Below are 18,608 nucleotides of genomic sequence, written 5' to 3'. Positions count from 1 at the left end.
CAAATTGCACCAGAGTCTGCTCAAGAGCAGGATTTCTGTATTCCCTTTCTGGTGGTAAATGCAATACCACACAACTCTTGACATAAATCTCTTCAAGTCTTCCTTTCATCCCTGTTCAAGGGAGAAGGATGGAATCCTACCACCAGTTCAAGTCTTGACAAATCTATTGACTACTGCAGAAAGAGCTGTCAGGAGAGCTCCGTAGGTTCTTTCTTTATTAGTTTAGCAGCTGTGACCTACTCCCATCAATATGTCCTCAGGCATGGATAGTGCCAGCTGACTCCTGTAATCTTCAGTAACTGTTCACCTGAAAGCTTCTGTGGCTCCCGTTAGTTCTTTTCCTTTCCATGTGTAGGTATTACAGAGATTCAGTGCTGGGGAGGGGAGATAGTGTGATTTCCTGCAGCTGCTTATGAGAGATCTTTGATTGTTTCCACCCTGTACAAAACTTGAAAACATTAAGGCGGTTCAGGAGAGTAATCAATGTTGTCTTCTTTTGGCTCAGAGACTGTGTCTGTCTAATCTAAAACACTGATATCAGAGAGCAGACATAACATCTCCTGCTGGTTTTTAAGGGATTTCTTCAATATTTCTTCAAAAGAAACACAAGACATTTGAATATGACATTGTGGACCCTGGCATATTAGCTCTGCAGATTTCAATTTATCTGCCTGCACAGATCATCCCTGATTTTTGTGAGCTGTCCTTTCCACGTTTGTTGCTGGCTTTATCTTGAAGATTTAAACCCAGAAATGCTCATGTTCTTGTCTCCATTGCCCTAAGCCAATGAATGGTTATGACAGGACACGTTTTCAGAGCCCTCTTAAATCTTGGTTCTACAATACTATTTTATTTCCCGAATCATGTGTTCTCTTAACTTGTAATTATTTTGAAAAGAGATCCTGAAGTATTCAAAGGCTTTAATTTGTTAGTCAATGCACCTAGCTAGCAAGCCATATAGATTTGTTAGGAGTTTTGGTTTGTTGATGGAGGGGCTGCTGAGGGTTCCAGCATAAGAGAGATCAGCTCCAAACAAGTTGATAAATCTGAAGAACACAGCATGAAGTCAACTGGAGATAACAGGTTGGATTCCAGAATTAAAACATCATCTTAGCAGAGCACTAGACCAAATAAAGCACATGTGCCCAGGCCCATGGTGACACTGCTTACAGTCTGGGCAGTAGGTAATTTATGGGAGTCTCAATTAACTTGTATTTTTGGTCATTTACACATGTTAGTGGCTTTGTTTTCACATGTCAAACACTGTGAAACAACTTCCTTGTCGTGCAAAATCCCTTCTAGCCTTTCCCCTAGCCCATTCCCCCCCCAAAAGTTATTCTGATTGCATTGCAATGGTTGCATTGTACCCAGCTGTTTCTCCTCCTCCCAACTTGTCCATATCACAGTTCTTGAACAGCTGTTTCTCAGATTTGGAATGCTATACTCTGAGCATTGATGAATTCCACCTTGCATATTAACTGATCAAATCAGCAAATTGCTCAGCTACCAATCTGAAGTATCTTACTTATTTTTTGAGAAATTTTGGCTTTGGAAGTATTCTTTGGAGGAAGCAGGCAACAGATTTGCTCCCAAATGTTAAGATTACTGTGTATGTTCCTGCCTCTTTAAGCAAACGGGCAGAAATAAACAGCAGTTTGGTTTTTTACAAGATGGGGAAAGAACGACCCCCTTAACACTGGAGATGAGTTTGGTGCAGTGCTCCTTTGGTATTTAAGGTTTTGAAATAAACAATAGCACACAAATTGGAAGCCACAGTCTTTCAAGTGGGCTAATGACAATAATTATTGATGTGACAGCCGTAATGATGTGCCTGCCTTCAGCTAGCTAAATATTACTAAAATAGAATGCAATGGAAAAACCCTAATACCGTAAATTTTGTTTCCCGTGAAAAGTTTGTGTATTTCCCAGAGCTATTTTCATCTCTGCTTACAGGGGTGAAGTCAGAATGGAATTAGAAAGGGAAATGCCACTTGGGAATCTGCTGTTGCCGCTCTCATTTATGTTCGTGCTGCTACTCTAATGGAGCTACTGCAGTTTAGGGAATCTGTTACTTGGAAATGGACATTGTCTCGTTTTCTTAAAAAGAAAGACGCCCGTTCTTCAAGAAGTGATTGTACCAAGTTGTACTAACCCTTAACACTGGGAGGAGAGACTTCCTGGCAAGCATCCCGTTGCTGGCAATGGGACTCACTGCTGCTACTAACTTCAAGAGAGGCTAAATTAAACCACCCTTTATTTGTGAGGACACCTTACCTGACCGTATGAATACGTGTTGCATTTGTATGTTGTGGTGTATGAGATCAGGTATTGCCTATAAGGACTTTTCCATGTACCAGCTGTCTGTATGGGGTCAGGTAAATTGTTGTTTAAAATGAAGCCAGTTCAGATCTGTACCCAGCGCAGCTGTTTTACTTGTTTCTCACTTCAACATTGAATGCACCATCTGTGATGCCAGTTTTAACCATCATCAATTCTGTGCTGTCTCTTTACATCACAGATTTTAAGGAGTAGTTACAACGAGTAGCTATCACATTTCACTTCAGTTTTGTGATTAGAAAACACTTTTAAGTTTTGCTTGAATGTGGTGGGGTTTTTTTTGTTTCCGTTGTTTTGAGTTGTTTTAAAGACATTTCAACCCTTACAATCTTGCATTTTTTAGACGCAAATTATTTATATATAGCAGCTTGCTTTTAGTTATCATTTAATTCTTTTCCCCCTTTTTAAGCTGCAGTGAAACCATTGTCTCCTGTAGAACCACTGAAGCTACTAAATAATTTGGAATCCCATATGAATTCAGATACAGAAATGCAGGACTGCAGCCAAAGCTGTGATAAATCTGAAGAAGACGACTCCTGTTCAAAAGTGAATGCTGCTGATAAAAGCAGGACAGAATATTTGTGTGAAGATCCCAAGATGGAGAAAAACAAAGACAGTACTGCTGATGAAAGTATTTCTACTGGGGCTGAAGAAGGAATGTGTTATCAGCATGAAGAGGAAGTTGAAGAACTCAAGCCGAGCAGTATGGATGGAGTAGAGGTCTCACAGTTTCAATCTAAGGATGCATTATATTCAAAAATCAAGCAGAGGCTGGCCCAGCTCCACAGATCAGCAGATTTAAACTTCACATCTGGTCTGGCTGCACAAGTTGCTGCCAAGTCTTTCACATTTACTACAATGCAAGAAGAGACTTTTGGAGATGAGGAGGAGGCAGAAGAGAAGACACAGGAGCATGAAGACCTTGTGGAGGACTGTGAGAATGAAGATAGAGGCTCTGAAAGTGAAGAGAAAGTGTAAGTCTGAGCTGAACTTTGTAAAACCAACAGCAGACATTTTGATGGAAAAAACTGATGTGGGGGGTTCAAGATGAAAGTAGCGTATGGAAAAAAAGGAGACCTAAATAGAATACATCTTTTTCTCTCAGTCTAATACACAAAATAGGATCTCTATTAAGTTGAGTAAAAATTTGCAGGTAAGAGAAGTTTAGGTTGCATCCATTAAATTGTTGGCTGTTGCCTTTTTAAGATCCTAGTGGTGGGTTTTTGAATTTACCTTTGTGTTTTCTGTTTTATTTATTTGTATTATAAAGTACTCTGTTCTTTTTCTAAAAAGAAGGAAAAACAATGTACTGAATTAAAACAGACTCCAGTTTTTGCTTTTTGATTCTGTTGTCATGGTATCAATGCTAGTTCCAGCAGAAGAACCAGGACACTTCTTTTGGAAGAGCCTGAAGTGTTCCCTGTGATCCCCCACCAGTTCCATTTCACTTCCTGAGTCTGCAGTGTGTTGGCTAAGCCACCGTAGGCATCGTGATTCTGTGGCTAGTGATGTGGCTCCCAACTAAAACGTAGAATTTTAAATAAAAACTTGAAAGAGCTAGTATTTGATGTGTCCTGGGGTATAGGGCTGAAATAGTACAGAGTTAGTCATGCTTCATATTAAGGTTTATTTAGAATTTTATAAAGGGTTAATAAATGATTTCTAGATGTTGTAATTCACATTAGAGAAATGTGTAGTGTATGTTAGGGAGGGTTATAAGCACATTAGTAGAAAGTACTATAGACAGCTAAAAGCTATCTGTTGGTTTGATAATAGATGGAAGTAAATACCTATTTATTAAAACAACTATTAATTATTTGTTAACCTTTTGTAAATTAAACCTTAATATAATTGTTTGATTTGATATAATGGTTGATTGTACATTTTGTTTATGTCTTGAAGTACTTTTCTTAAAGCAAAATTTTTCTTGAGTGTTTAACAACACAGACTAATTTGTTCCACCAGCATACCTGCCTTTCCCTAAAGTTCTTTCATTTTTCCTTAGATCACGACTAGAACCTGTGTGATTAAGAATCTGTGAAAGAACAAGAATTGTGTCATTTCTTAGGTATATCTTGTGACTTAGTCAACACTGAAGTCTGGATATCTGGTATGAGGTTATGTGGGTTGTTTTTTTTCTGTGGTGGTGTTACAAGAAGCAGCAAACTGCTACCTCACAGAGGAGCTGGTTAATGGCTTCATTGCCTTCTCTTCATTTTGCCCTCCGACACAAAACAAAGCAGAGGTCCTACATCTCTGATGGCAGGAGAGCTGCCTCTTTGTATGAAATACCTGACTTGGACCTTGAAACATTTCTGGTCACAAAACACCTCACTAGTTACTTAAGGTATTTTTGGCCTCTTGCTGATTCTAGAAGAATAAAGAGGTTATTAGATGCCAGTGGTTTGGAGCAGTATCTTTCCTAGGATGCTGTCAGGGGAAGTGGGGAAGCTAAAGGTCAGCAGGTTAGGGTGGAACTCCTGACCAATAAACAAGTGCTTACTTTCAACTTCCCTCTCTTCTATCAGTGATTTTAAATGAATGCTGCTAAATATCTGGATTTTCTCACAGACCATAAAGAGGTAAATATCAAGTCATAGAGAAGGGAGCGTGCGACTTACACTGTTCTTTCACAATATAATGCCTGCCTTCTCCCTCACAAACAGAGTTTGGGAAAATAACGTTTTGTTATTCTTCATTAACCAGTAACACTGTGTTCTGTGCCCTTAATTTTGAGTGAGCGACTGGAAGCTGAATGGATTGTGTGTTGGGGAACTTGTAAAAGCAAATTTATGTTTCTCAGTGTGTTCAGAAGCTAAGCTTCCCCTTAGCAGTAGAGTATATTCTTCTGTAACCTGTAAAGGCTTGGATAAGATGATGAAACACTGTTCAGTTTTCTCTGTGATAAGCAGTTTTAATCAACTCTAGAACTACTGCTTAGGATAAATTGTGTTTGAAGCATTGCCTATGCTTCTGAAAAAGAAGTCTTCCTCATCCTTTACTTGAGATGCTTGAGTTCACAAAGTGCCCAGATATATTTTGTTCCTAGCCAATTGTTCTGACCACCTAAATGTATGTTCCATTAGTATTTCCCCATGAACTCATCCACTAGCATCTCATCATCTAATGTTTTGTGTCTCAGAGCTGATACTCCTGGACTTTTACCACGGAGCCTGAATCTTAGTTTACAACTTGGAAAAATTTTTAGATTTAGGATATGAATTATCACTGTCCTAACAATTTTGGATCAAGTCAGTAGTAGCACGAGTGCTTTGCTACTAAAATAGGTTTCAGACCTCACATATATATACGTTGTTAGCTCTTTACTCCTTTACAGCAGCCCTGAGCAAAAGACCTGGAGAATCTACTTTGGCAGCTTGCTTGGGGCCCAGTTTTACAATACACTGGTCTTGGTGATGAAACTGGCCTAAGAAACCCCTTTGTTAGCCATACATTCTCACTCATCATCTGGGTCAACACAGGTTTTCATGGTTGTGTTACAAACCAACTCATTGAGTCTGCTTGGGTCAAAAATCCTCCCTTTTGAGGGGCTGTTTTCCCACCATTCTTATTGTAGTGATGCAGTTTACAGCTTTTACCTGCAAACAGCTCTATCAGCACATACTGTGTTGCTGGCATGAGACTCGGGATTGCTCACATTTACATTACTGGCAAAGAGAGCCTTGACATGAGACATGGTTATGATTAAAGCACGACTTCTTGGAGCAATTTTTGATCCTACTTTGAACAAATAGATTATCTACAAGCAGTTTAACTGATTTGCATGATCTTACTTAATGCAGTCTTAGAAGCTGCCCATATGAACACCTGGGCTCACTTGCTTTCTCTGCCTGTCGTCAAATCCATATGTAACAGCTATCAGGCCGTTTATTTTAATTTATTTAATATTCACCTAATGATGAATAAAGGAAATGGTGAAATAAAGGATAATATGGCTAAGGCTAATAGGGTTCAGCACACAAAGCATGGCTTCCCTTAATTTAATAAGTAGTCTGTTATAACCCAGATTTCCTCATGATTAGCTCATTTGAAAGGACTCTGCATACATCCTGTAGATTCCTTCAAGAACCTGACAGCTTTCTTGGCAATCATAATTCATTCTTGCATTTAACATGTACGAACACACTGAAGTGTGCATTAGCCCTAAAGAGTGCTGTTAATATATTGAGCATGTCAGGGTCTTAGTGCTGTCCTGTGCTCTTTGGCTCATAACCCTAAATAGGGTTTTTTGTGAAAACAGAACATTTACTTCTTACAGCTTTATAACTTTTAAAAACATGTTCATCAGGAAATCCACGGTAAATAGTGGGTTATGCCAAAGGATATCAACAGCCAAAATTCTTTATGAGGTGCAGAGCTAACACAACACACATATTTCCTATTCCATTTCCAATTAGCAGCTCTGTGAAGCTGTAAGAAAACCAATTATTATAGGGTTAAATAATTTCTTCTTCTCTTGTCCAATCCAGAAGGCACCTCAAAGATGATTTTTGCATCTTAGGTTGGATTGTAATCTAGCATTACATGTTTTATTTAATTTAATTTTTACAGCTAAAGATCTAGGTAGAGGCTTAAATGGGGGAAAAGATCTGTGATGAGAAGATTACTTGTCCCTTTTTTTCAGCATCTGTCTTCATGACTGAAATAAAACAGTGGTGTACTGGAAGCAAGTTTTGAGAGTTCTTAATCACAGATGATTAAGAATCTTTCGAATTGATTCAAATGTGCCTGTGTCAACCAGAAGCAAGATGTGCAAATGCAAAAGCTTCTTCTACCAGCTGCAGTAATGAGACAGTTATACTCCTGAGAGAGGATTACTTGACATCTAGTTATCTAAATATAAGACAAAATCAGCAGAGAAGCTGGAAGAGTGTGAGAAAGGCATTTGGTCAGAGTACTCTGGGATCTTGTTTGTGACAGGGACTAATAGCAGATGCTGAGGGAAGAATATGAGAAAAGAGAGTCCATATCATGAGGTTTCCCCAGGCTAATCCTCAACCATTTGTGGCTCAGGGACTTCTTGAGCTCTCAGCTGGTGGTGGCTCTCAGCTTAGCAGGTCCTGATGGAATCCTCTTCCATAAATTTTCAGTCCCATGTTTGGTCAGTTATTACTACTCCCAATGCCAGTATGTGCTCACCTTTAATACAGTCTTTTACAAACGAGAAGATTTGTTAAGAAAGATTTTTAAAATTCTTTTTTAAACTGAGCAAGCCCACTTCTCTCAGTCTTTCCACAGGGGTCATGTCTCCACCTTTGTGTTGCTTCCTATAGAAATCTGTCCAGTTTTTGCACTATAATAACCAAACTATGGTGCAGTACTTACAGACGTAACCTCAGCAGTGCCGAGTATGGAGTAATACCTCCCATAAAACACTGAGCCATTCAAATATATTTAAGTAGATACAGGGGAAAAAAAATCTTTTCAGATCTTTTAGCCCTAGCTATTAAGATGACAAATGAAAATATTTGATCTGGTGGAGGAGAAATATTTATTCACTGTCAGCAGGATTTGGCTGGACAATGTTTTTCTTTGCTAACAAAACAAAAAGTTGCTAAATCAAAATGGTCTTCCAACAGCTGCCACCTGGTCTAACACAAATGAAAGATGTCAAACAACACTTGTTTAAATTTTAGCTTGACTTTTCAGAGCTGTTCTGCTTTCTGATTAGTAAGCATGTATCACAAAATATTATGACACAAGAATACAGATATATGGATCTCAGAGATCAAACTGAAGGCTTCTGTGGCTAACTTTATAATGCTTGGAGGTGCACTTTATTCAGATTCTCATGATATTTAATTACCTCATGTTTATGTTTTTATTTTATCCCCTTGAATTTTAAATGCCAAACAATACACTTTTGATTTATTTGACTTGGAAATTTGTGCAGTAATCAGAGCAGTGGTTGTGGTACTCTGAGATAACAAGACATGGTCATAGGTAGGGGTAAAATCTACCTACTGTGAATTTGCTTTGTAGATGGATACAGCAATGTAGTTTGATCAGTATGTAACTGTTCTCAATATTCTGACTCACCTCTCACACTGCCATCTTATGCTAGGGGCATGTTTGTCAGAATAAAATGTCCCAACAACCTGGATGCTCTGTTACCCCCTTTTAACACTTCCTGAATTGAACATCGGATTTTGAAGACGTGACTGTAGTTTACTAGATAAGGAAAAGGGGTTGTTTCTTGTTACTGTGGCTTATTTTAAAAGAGTTGAATAGGACCCAACTTTGAATACTTTCACATGATCAGCATATTTTTGACCTTTATGCCTTCTTGGCTTTAAATCTTCAAGGCCTTACGGACAGCCTGCTTTAGGAGATGCAGGTCTATAGCAGCTTAAATCAGTCCAGGTCCAGGCTTACTATGGCCATGTGTAATGTTAGTCCCTCCTTTTAGGCTGGCTTTGGTAATGGCTTAGTGATTTAGGATGTGGATCTGGCTAAAAATGCACCACTGCTGTATTTTTCCACTGACTCCTTCAACTACTTCATCATGTGGTTAAAGAGCACTTGTAGCATCTCAGGGGAGCAGGAGGGAAAACATGCCTGGGTGATGAGAGGGAGTGCCACAGCTCAAATTCAAGCCACTCTGAATTATGTTTACATGCTGTGAGTTGACATCATTAATGTCTGGACTCAAGCGGGATAAACTCAACTCCATTATGTTGCTTTCTTCATCTCCGTATTTTCTGTTGATTGAGGATACTGCTGCTCATTATTCTCCTCACTCATTTTGGCCTCACCATTTTAATTTTTTTTGTTCTTCAGGCCTAGGCAGTCCAAGACCTGGACTTTTACCTAAGTAAAAGAGTATCTAAGAGCTGGTTTTTATACTGCAAATAAACCAGAAATTATCATGCGTGTCTTTTTCTCTGTTCTGCTTACTCTTACCACCTTTCTGGTCCCTGTGACACTCACAGTCCTCCCCTTTACCACCACTCCGAAGAGTTTCAGATTTTAAAATAACACACAAATTCTTTTTGTGTGTGTTATTAGTACAGCATGATGCATCTGTACCTTCAGCATCTGAATGACTAGAGCTAGCAATGTATACTGACTGCCCAAGTTGACTTGAGAACTGAAACAGGAGGCAGACACCATAATGGGGAGCACTACAGTTAAAACAGAAATAGTAACCTAAGCAGCTCAAATTTATACCACCCTTTTGGTGTATGTTGGCTTTGAGATGTAATTCTGACTTACTGAAAAACACCAGTTGTGTTTTAGAAGCAACTGCAATTCCAGTACAAGGTCCCAAAATAAGTGCAATTAGTTGGCTTGATGTGTGCTCAAATCTCAATATTTAAAGACTGCTTCTTGACCTTCTCCAGCTGCACAGATGAGAACTGAAAATAACCTCAAACCTCCAAATAGAGCATGACCAAAGCTTTCCGTTACTTTGTACTATTAAAAAGAGGTCCATTCCTAAATAAACAGAAGTCAGTGTTTAATATCTCCAGTAGTCATCACTAACAGAGAATCATGCATTTGATCTCAATTGAAGCAGCATAAATGAGGGCTGTTTATAATCTTTGGTATCTGTGTTTCTATAATAATAATAATAATAACAACAATAATAGGCTTTAAATGTATTATGGGATAAAAGCCAGAATTCTATGAATTGTCCTCCAGATCTTTCATCCAAAGCCACAGCTGGTCAAATTCAAACAAGTTTATGGTGTCTGTTCTTGCCACTGCTCAGTATGACATTCACTCAAAGTTTTTAATGTCCTAACGTGAGCGTTCAGTCTGTGTGCACCTGAGTGCTTGAGATCTGCAAAACTTGTAGAGATCTTGGAACAGTACTCAGTGAAACCTACCTAGGAGTGTGATGCCTCAGAAGGATTTTGGGTTTATTCTCTCTATGTTGTTCTGTTGCAGCATCCATGCTGTATGCAATCCCATTCATAAACTTTTTATCTTTCTCATCTTTTTCTTCAATGATTATACAAACCAATTGTGGAAGGTTTTTTTTTTGTTTGTTTGTTTCTCACCTAGGTTACTATCCTGTGATGCACCAGGTATTATATTTCTGACAGAAGCTTAAACATTAGTGGCCATGCTGCAAAGCTTGGGGCCTGGGCACAGAAGGGTTGAGGAAGCTCTACTGGTTTGACCATTTCTGGGAAGGACTTCACTGAGGTGATGAGGTGCTAAGATAGGTTCAGTGACGTAGCAGAGTTGTCTTTCAAAGCTCCAGTTTTTGCTGGGTCTGTTCCTTCCTCCAGTGGTCTCTCTCTTCCCTCTTAGCAGTTTTCAGCTCTTCTCCAGCATTCTGCTGCCAAATCTTTAGAAACTTGGGCACTTCTTCCCTCAATTTCTGAACCCATCATTTAAACTTTATGAAATGCAGGTTAGAGGGAATCCACACCAAGGTGCTGCTGTTGTCCTCTGCTTTCCTGGACTTTCCACCTGCAGAAATCTCTCTTCATAATCATTAAGATGGTAGTTTCTCCTTGGCAAAACTGATGCTCAAACACATGCTTCTCGTTAAGTAAGCTTCACTTGTTCTTCCCAACAGGAGGGTGGCACCATTATGGCTGAGTCTGTGTTCCCCTAAATAAGCTGCTTCTTTCTGAAGCAGGGGCTGAAAATGTTCTCCAGCTGCTATGCCAATGTGCTTTGGCTCTGCAGCTGCCCTGCCTTGAGCAGTGGTGGGAGGGTTTAAGTGTTTCCCATTGTCAAAGAGCATGTGTTTTCAGAATGCAATTACTATTAAATCTCCCCTAAACTGAAGCATTTTGAATTTTTATTGAGCAGCATTAATGGATTTTTTCTTAACTTAGAGGGGTTTGTGTGATTTTTTTTCTGTATTTATATATACACACACACACGCTTTATATTGTATGTGTGTATTGCCACGTATCACATCAAAAGCCTTATCTAGAGGTTGTATTTTTCTCATATCAAACTTTTCAATTCCTTTCTCAGAAGGTAAGCAAAACCTTAGATCTTGCTATCTAGCAGCAAAGGAACTGAATTCTAGTCTACCAAGCAGGCTGAGTGGAAGTATTTAAAATTTACACTGATCCCATACCCTTGATCAGAAAAGCTATTTAGCCTTTTCTTTTATTGAGGCTTTGCACCTGAGCTGCTGTGTCTGCATGTCCATCTGCCCTGTCTTAAACATGTAAACAAATATACCTTCCTCAACCTTTCTTGCCTGCAAAGTCTTAGCATTTCCTAAAACAAGTCCTAAGGGCTGCATAGATTGCCAAGGAAACTGGAGGGAAAGAAAAGAACCTTGATAATCTGCTGTTTAATTGGTCGTTCAATGGGAGTTGAAATTTTAAAAAGAACAAACTGCAGCAAGAGATTTTTGGCAGGTCTATGGAGCAAAAATCATATGTGATACACTCTGAAGTTCAAAGACACTGGGAAGGATCCCCAGTTTCTCTTCATAGTGTAGTGGAAACAGGAAACATTCACCAGACTGGTAGTCTTCACCAGCTCTTAAAAGACCCTCTATTTTATCTACATTTTATTTCAACAGACAGATTTGGTCCTGCTGAGTCTGTTTCAAGCTGACTCTAAACCCAATCTCCCTTTCTCTTCCTTCAAGCTCTGAGTGATGTCAGCCTCTTTCCCTAGACTGCACTGAAACCCTGCCTGGTTCGGCTCCCCTGGGAGCCTCTGCTGCCCCTGCCCTGCCAGCTGCTGATGCTGCTTGGACCTGCAGGGTTAGGTCATCAGGTCGCTAAAGCAGGTATGAAGCCTGGTGGTTGGCTCTGTTAAGGTTCCAAGAACTACAGTTTTGGGTTGGATGTAGGGAGTAGCAGAAAGGGGTTCTGGCCCTTCTTCTGTCCCTGGAGATATTTAAAAAGAGACTGGATGTGGCACTCAGTGCCATGGTCTGGTAACTGCAGCGGTAGTGGACCAAGGGTTGGACTTGATGATCTCTGAGGTCCCTTCCAACCCAGCCAGTTCTGTGATTCTATGATTCTTGGTGGTAGTATTGCCTGTAGTATTTTCCCAAACCTTTTTGTTTCTCTTTTTCTTACTTTCCCACTTGACTTCCTTCCTTTTTCCCATGCATATGAACCAAGACCTGAAGGTTTTTTTCACCTATTTGTAATGATGTGCATCATGATTATCATTTTAAGCCATTATTTGTACCTATTTTTTAAAATTTCTGGATGGGTTTTGCCAGAAGTAGTTTTCTCAGTTGTAATGGTAATCACTTTCCAGGCTTTTTTGGTTGCTACTACTGTTAGTAAAATTCTGCCTCACTGCTGTATGTGTCACTCTTTCTCCTTACCCTGTATCCCTGTCAGCTGCCTAGGTAGCATGGATGTGGTTTATCCATACTTTAATTAGTCATGATTGAATGGAATAGGGAATGCTTTTACAGGATGCATAAATGCAGTATCAGCACTTTGTTTGATCTTTTATACAGAAGTTTATTTATAATTCTTCTTTCATCCTGAAGATTAAATTAATTTTAAGCAATCCTGGCAATGGTTTCTGCAGAATAGTTTGCTGGCTCCTTAGTACAAGCACTTTAGTAATGAACATTGGTTACTCTTGTCTAAGTTAAGTGATGACTGAAGAAATAATGTTTTTCTCTGTGTCACATGCTTCCAGTTGCACCTTCCCATCACCCTTCAGAGACCCCGATGCTCTGCAACCATGTGGAAACAATTAGCACAATCCCTTTTAGCATCACTTAAATGACTAAGTAGGTGGGGCTTTAGGAGGAGAATGCCAGGTCAGTTGAGGAGCCTGGTGGCTGGTAGGTGTTTAACCTAGGAAGCAGGCTTAGGTGCTCTGCAGGAGATGTCTTACTTGTCTCACTGTAGGACACCTAAGAAACAGCCTTTCTCTGTACACTTCTAAAGTGCCAAAAAAGTGGTGACAGTACAGAGTGGCTCCTTTCATCTGAAGCTGTGTGGCTCCCTCCTAGTTCTTAGACTTCACTGCCAGAACAAAGGCTGTGTTCTGCTGATGTTAGGAGCTGTAGCTGCTGCACACCTCTTCCTGTAAACTTTCCCTGTGTTGGTTTTAAGGTTAACAGCTGCTGATTGCTCTTCTCACTTAGGTATGAGTCACTCTCACCTGTTTCATATCCTCAGGAAGAAAAGCTTAGAGATGACTGGGGAAGAAGGGAAATAATTGGATCCGAAAGGCAAGGGGAAGCTGGGTGAAGAAGGAGTATTTATTATTATGTATTGAATCTTGTTGCCTAATGGGTGCAAAATTTTTTGTGCAGTACAAAGGTCTTGCTTACCCTTCGTTATTTCCAGGTTGGTTTCTTTCCATATGGAATACTGAACAGATCTAATTGCTGCTGTTAGAAGGAGAAGTCTGTCTACTGAGAGAGGTCTGTAATGTTTTCCTTTACTTGGAGATCTTTTGAATGCTAAATGGCCTATGTCTGTTCTTCATACTGTACCATATGAAAATATTCTTCAGGAATTGGTACTACCACTTCAGACAGTCAATATTTTCTATGTAAGAACTGTACATTTCCTATACTGCCAAGAATGTATATATATCTATAAAGACTTAAGATTGTATCTTTTTGAGCAAGCCTTTCTTCAACCATCTGAAACTTTCTTCCTGTTTCTCAAGTACTCTGCTAATTTATTAGACACTTGTGTTATACTGTGTAATTTTTGTATCAGCTGTACTGCTGTATTTCTCATTTCTTTCATTAAAACCTGTTCTTCTCATCCTTCTACTGTGCTGCTTCATACTGGAAATACTTGCACCACATCAGGTAACCTGGTCTAGAGTAATAGGTCTGGCCAAGCCAGACCAGCTCTGTTGTTCCACTGGTCCCAACATGTGGTCAGTTTTACTGTATTAAGCTTCCCTAGGGCTTTTTGTAGCATAGTCCATACTTGATTGAGACCTGAAGAAGAAACGTGGAGCAGGGTACCCATTGTATAAACAAATGGACAAGAATCAAAAAATGTACTGAGAGATTAAGTCTGTAAGTCCCATTTGGACATGTGCTAGAAACATGCAGTCATAGAATCACAGAAAGCCAGGGGTTGGAAGGGACCTCCAAAGATCATCGAGTCCAACACCCCCCTGCCAGAGCAGGGTCACCTACAGGAGGTCACACAGGAACACGTCCAGGTGGGCTTTGAATGTCTCCAGGGAAGGAGACTCCACAACCTCCCTGGGCAGCTGTTCCAGTGCTCTGTCACCCTCACAGTGAAAAAATTCTTCCTTATATCTATATGGAACTGCCTGTGCTCCAGTTTATAACCATTGCCCCTTGTCCTATGGTTAGTCACCCCTGAGAAAAGCTTGACTTGACTCCTGGCACTCACCCCTTACATATTTATAAATATCGATGAGGTCACCCCTCATTCTTCTCTTCTCCAAGCTGAAGAGACCCAGCTCTCTCAGCCTTTCCTCATAAGAGAGATGCTCCACTCCATCATCTTGGAGGCTCTGCACTGGACTCTTTCAAGCAGTTCCAGGTCCTTTTGGAACTGAGGGTCCCAGAACTGGACACAATATTCCAGATGTGGCCTGACCAGGGCAGAGGAGAGCGGGAGGAGAACCTCTCTCAACCTATTAACCACCTCCCTTCTAATGCACCCCAGGATGCCACTGGCCTTTTTGGCCCCAAGGGCACATTGCTGGCTCATGGGCATCCTTCCATCTAGAAGTACCCCCAGGTCCCTTTCCCCTGTGCTGCTCTCCCATAGCTTAGTCCCCAGCCTATACTGGTACCAGGGGCCGTTCTTTGCCAGATGCAGGACTTTACACTTGCCCTTGTTGTAATACATTAAATTTCTCCCTGCCCAACTCTCCAGCCTGTCCAGGTCCCTCTGAATGGCAGCACAGCCTTCTGGGGTGTCAGCCACTCCTCCCAGTTTTGTGTCATCAGCAAACTTGCTGATAATACACCCTATTCTCTCACCCAGGTCATCAATAAATAAATTGAATAGTCCTGGTCCCAGTACTGACTCTCAAGGGTCTCCACTGGAAACAGATTTCCAACTGGACTCCATCCCACTGACTACAACTCTCTACAGCAATCTTGCTGAGTGAAGCATGTTTTGAGGAGACATTTGGAAAAGCAATCTAAGGGCACTTTTTTTTCTAGAAATGTGGCCTTCAACTTCAGTTGGTCAGATCTCTATGCTGTCTCTATGCTTGCTCATCTTCTAGGTTGATGAAGTGGGAAAACTGAACGCAGAGTAAAACCTGCTTGCTCTATTTCCATCAGAGAAACAGCTGATTTACAAACAAGAAAATGCTGTGTACCAAGAAATCACGCCATGAACACACAAAGAAACAATAGTGTTTCTTTTATTTTCCCCATAGGCAACAAGATTTTCAGCATTTCACTGATGCTAATCCCTTTGGCATCAGTGCAGGATCTTCCTTAACCTATAGCTATATTCTCAAGTGTATCTGTTCCATGATGTGATGTGGCTCAGGAAACAGTTGAAAGGTTAACCATTACAGCAGACCCAAGGTATTGGCTTAATGAAAGTGAACAGAACAAGCACACGAACCTATGTGTTGAGTATTTGGTAGTATTAGAGTTTGGGAGATCAGCTTGCAAAAAGGAAAATATCAGGAGCATCCCATCTTGGACAACTTATTGTTTCATCTCTAATTAGACGCCTACTTCAGTAAAAAATTGGTCACATTTTTAGTAATACCTATATAATCATAGTAGTGTATATGGAAATAGCTATGTCACCTAGTCTTGGTTTTCTCTCAGGCTCCTCATCACATTTGCTAAGACTGTTTTTGTGACCCAAATTGCACCTACTCCTGTGCTCATGTACATGGAAGAACCCTGTGGAATGTCCCAGTGGTAGCATTTAAGGATTTCTTGTCATAGTGCTGTAGTAGCAAGGAGCAGGAACACACATGTAGAACTAACCATGCTGGCTCTGAACACATGTGACATCAGTTAGATTTAGATTTAGGTTATGTTCATCAGTGTGACTGCATACATTTGCTTTTAAGGTTGCATTTAGGGATGATGTCTTGGTGGGAAATATTTAGGAAAATTTTAAAGAACCATCTCAGGGAATTTCACAGGCCAGTGCAGCCTTTCCAGTCACTCAGGGAAGCATTGCAAAAACACTTAGCCTAAAGCTAATCTGTCCTGACTGCAATCAAGCAAGTTTTTCACAGAATCACAGGGAAAGCACAGTAGGTCAGTGATTAATGCAGCTGAAAATGTTACTGTTAATTACCTGTCACACTGAATTCCTTAGTCCTCTACTAGTATGGTAATTGGTTTGTGTACATAGCTGAAGTGACAAGCTTCCTTCAGAGAGGAATGGACTACAACTGTAACTTGCTGTTTTATGCTGTTGCTCAGTATAAATGAAATACATTGTTTCACTAAGCTACAAAGAAATACAAGAAATTAATGGATTTTTCATGACCTGTCAAGGCTAGCTAAGAGCAGCTCAGCAGCAGACTGAATTTTGGGCTGTCTTGTGTTTTCTTTGCTATTACTGCTGTCAGCTGCTTCTCAGCTATTAGAAGTAGCTTAGGAGACCAGCATCCTCACACCCTTCAAGATGTACTGGTTAAGTGAGTAGTGAAATGCTGTATCCTTTGCATTCCTACAGGCACTCTGAAGTTCTGCTTTGATTACTGGTTTGCAGCACAAATAAATTACAAATTACATGGTTCCCAAAAGCTATGTAGTCAATGCATTGCAGAAGTTGCTATTATTTGCCTTTTCTGCCTTTGTTTCTGCTTTGGAAACTACTACAAGAAATCTAACTGTTGCAGCATCTGCTTTAGCTCCTGGGAATATTCCCTTCTTCAGCTGTGTGCTCAGTATGCAGCTGGGAAATATTTGACCATCTGCTGCTATTCTCCAGGTTACACTTCTAAAACTTCCCTGCAACTGTTAATTAAAGGAAGAAGTTTGTTGCCAGAAGACACCTGACTAAAGTAATTGGTCCTTTAATTGCAATTAATTTTTTTAATGTATACTGACAAAATGTAAATATAACAGGCAATAGGCCATAAAACAAGTAAGTTGTAGTTGGATACACACACAAAAAAATGAGGGGTGTGTCCAGGACCTTCACCTCTGTTTTCTAACTTTCCATATTGTCAATAATTGGCAGGACCGTCTCAAAACAATTCTGTAACTCAGCAGTTTGGGACAGGAACTGCTGAATTGGGACAGGAAGCAATATACAAGATGAAGAACTTGTAAACACACCAAAAAAGTGCAAATGCTTTGATATTGAGATTGCTGTACTTGCTGCTCTGAGTTGCCGTGCTTTATAGTTATGAAACTGAGCAAAGAAGCCAAAGGTATCAGAATAAAGTGATTAAAAAACACGATGATGGAAAGTAAAATACCTGAACTTGAAATCCCTTGGAAGATGGTATCCCATGCGATAATCACTCCTTGTCTTTGCTATTTGTTTTTGAAGGTCTTCAGTTGACTTGCTGTACCCATTGAAAATATAGTTGGCAAAGACAAGCTTTCCTTGAACGTACATCTGCCAAAGAAGAGAACAAAAAAACCTGCAGAATTGGCAACAGCAATTCTAAATGAAGATGATAGGTTGAGAAACAAAGAAGGTTGTTAGGTAGCTTGACTTACACATTTATTATGGCTTGCAGCTTTCACCCTTTAAGACTTTGCTACATAAAACCTTTTTATTTCATTTAAGGAAACAAACAAGCAAACAAAAACCTCATACCTCATATTTTTCTAATCCCTCCAAGATTTCAAAACACAGCACACACAGGACTGTGTAAAACAGTATTTTGCATGCTGCTTCATGGACTACCAAAACCCACCACCATCCACACAGAGAATATTTCAGTTTAGGTAAGGCATAACATGACATATTTGTAGAGGAATACATATAAATATGTTAGGCATAGGAAAAAGAAAAACAACAGCTTTTTGTTTATTTTTTTTCTTTTGCATATGTTAACTAAAGATTTTTCTTTGATTTACTTTTTTTTTGTTTTTTAGTAAGAAGGAGGAGAGTACACTATCCTACTTCTAAAATTTTATAGATAGAAATACACTTTCCTGTTTAAATACTATATCTCACTAGAAACAGCTTTCTACAGAAGAAAGGTAACTAAGGGCATTTGACAAATGATGTTAAACCTACAGGAATTAACTAGGCCTGACGTTAAAAGACATAAGGATTCAAAATGTGGGCAATATCTGAAACTTTAGCAATATTATTTCCCTGGAAAAGTAAACCAGGAGCCTAAAGCTAATTCAGAGCTGTTGAGAAATATCCAGAAACATTTTCCAGCTC

At 39.8% G+C, this 18,608-nt stretch overlaps 1 protein-coding gene across 1 annotated transcript in view; it reads left to right on the top strand.

Annotated features, from left to right (window-relative positions):
- Window positions 1-4,186, top strand: part of VEZT (vezatin, adherens junctions transmembrane protein) — a 56,072-nt gene extending 51,886 nt beyond the window's left edge. Inside the window, exon 12 of the mRNA XM_030445337.1 lies at window positions 2,747-4,186. Within this exon, the coding sequence (XP_030301197.1) occupies window positions 2,747-3,315 (569 nt within the window). The 3' untranslated portion in view covers window positions 3,316-4,186. The remainder of the gene's footprint in view (window positions 1-2,746) is intronic.
- The last annotated feature ends 14,422 nt before the right edge of the window (window positions 4,187-18,608 follow it).

This window comes from Calypte anna, chromosome 1 (genome assembly GCF_003957555.1).
Source record: "Calypte anna isolate BGI_N300 chromosome 1, bCalAnn1_v1.p, whole genome shotgun sequence".
Taxonomy (NCBI): domain Eukaryota; kingdom Metazoa; phylum Chordata; class Aves; order Apodiformes; family Trochilidae; genus Calypte; species Calypte anna.
This window is presented reverse-complemented; position numbering and strand designations above follow the sequence as displayed.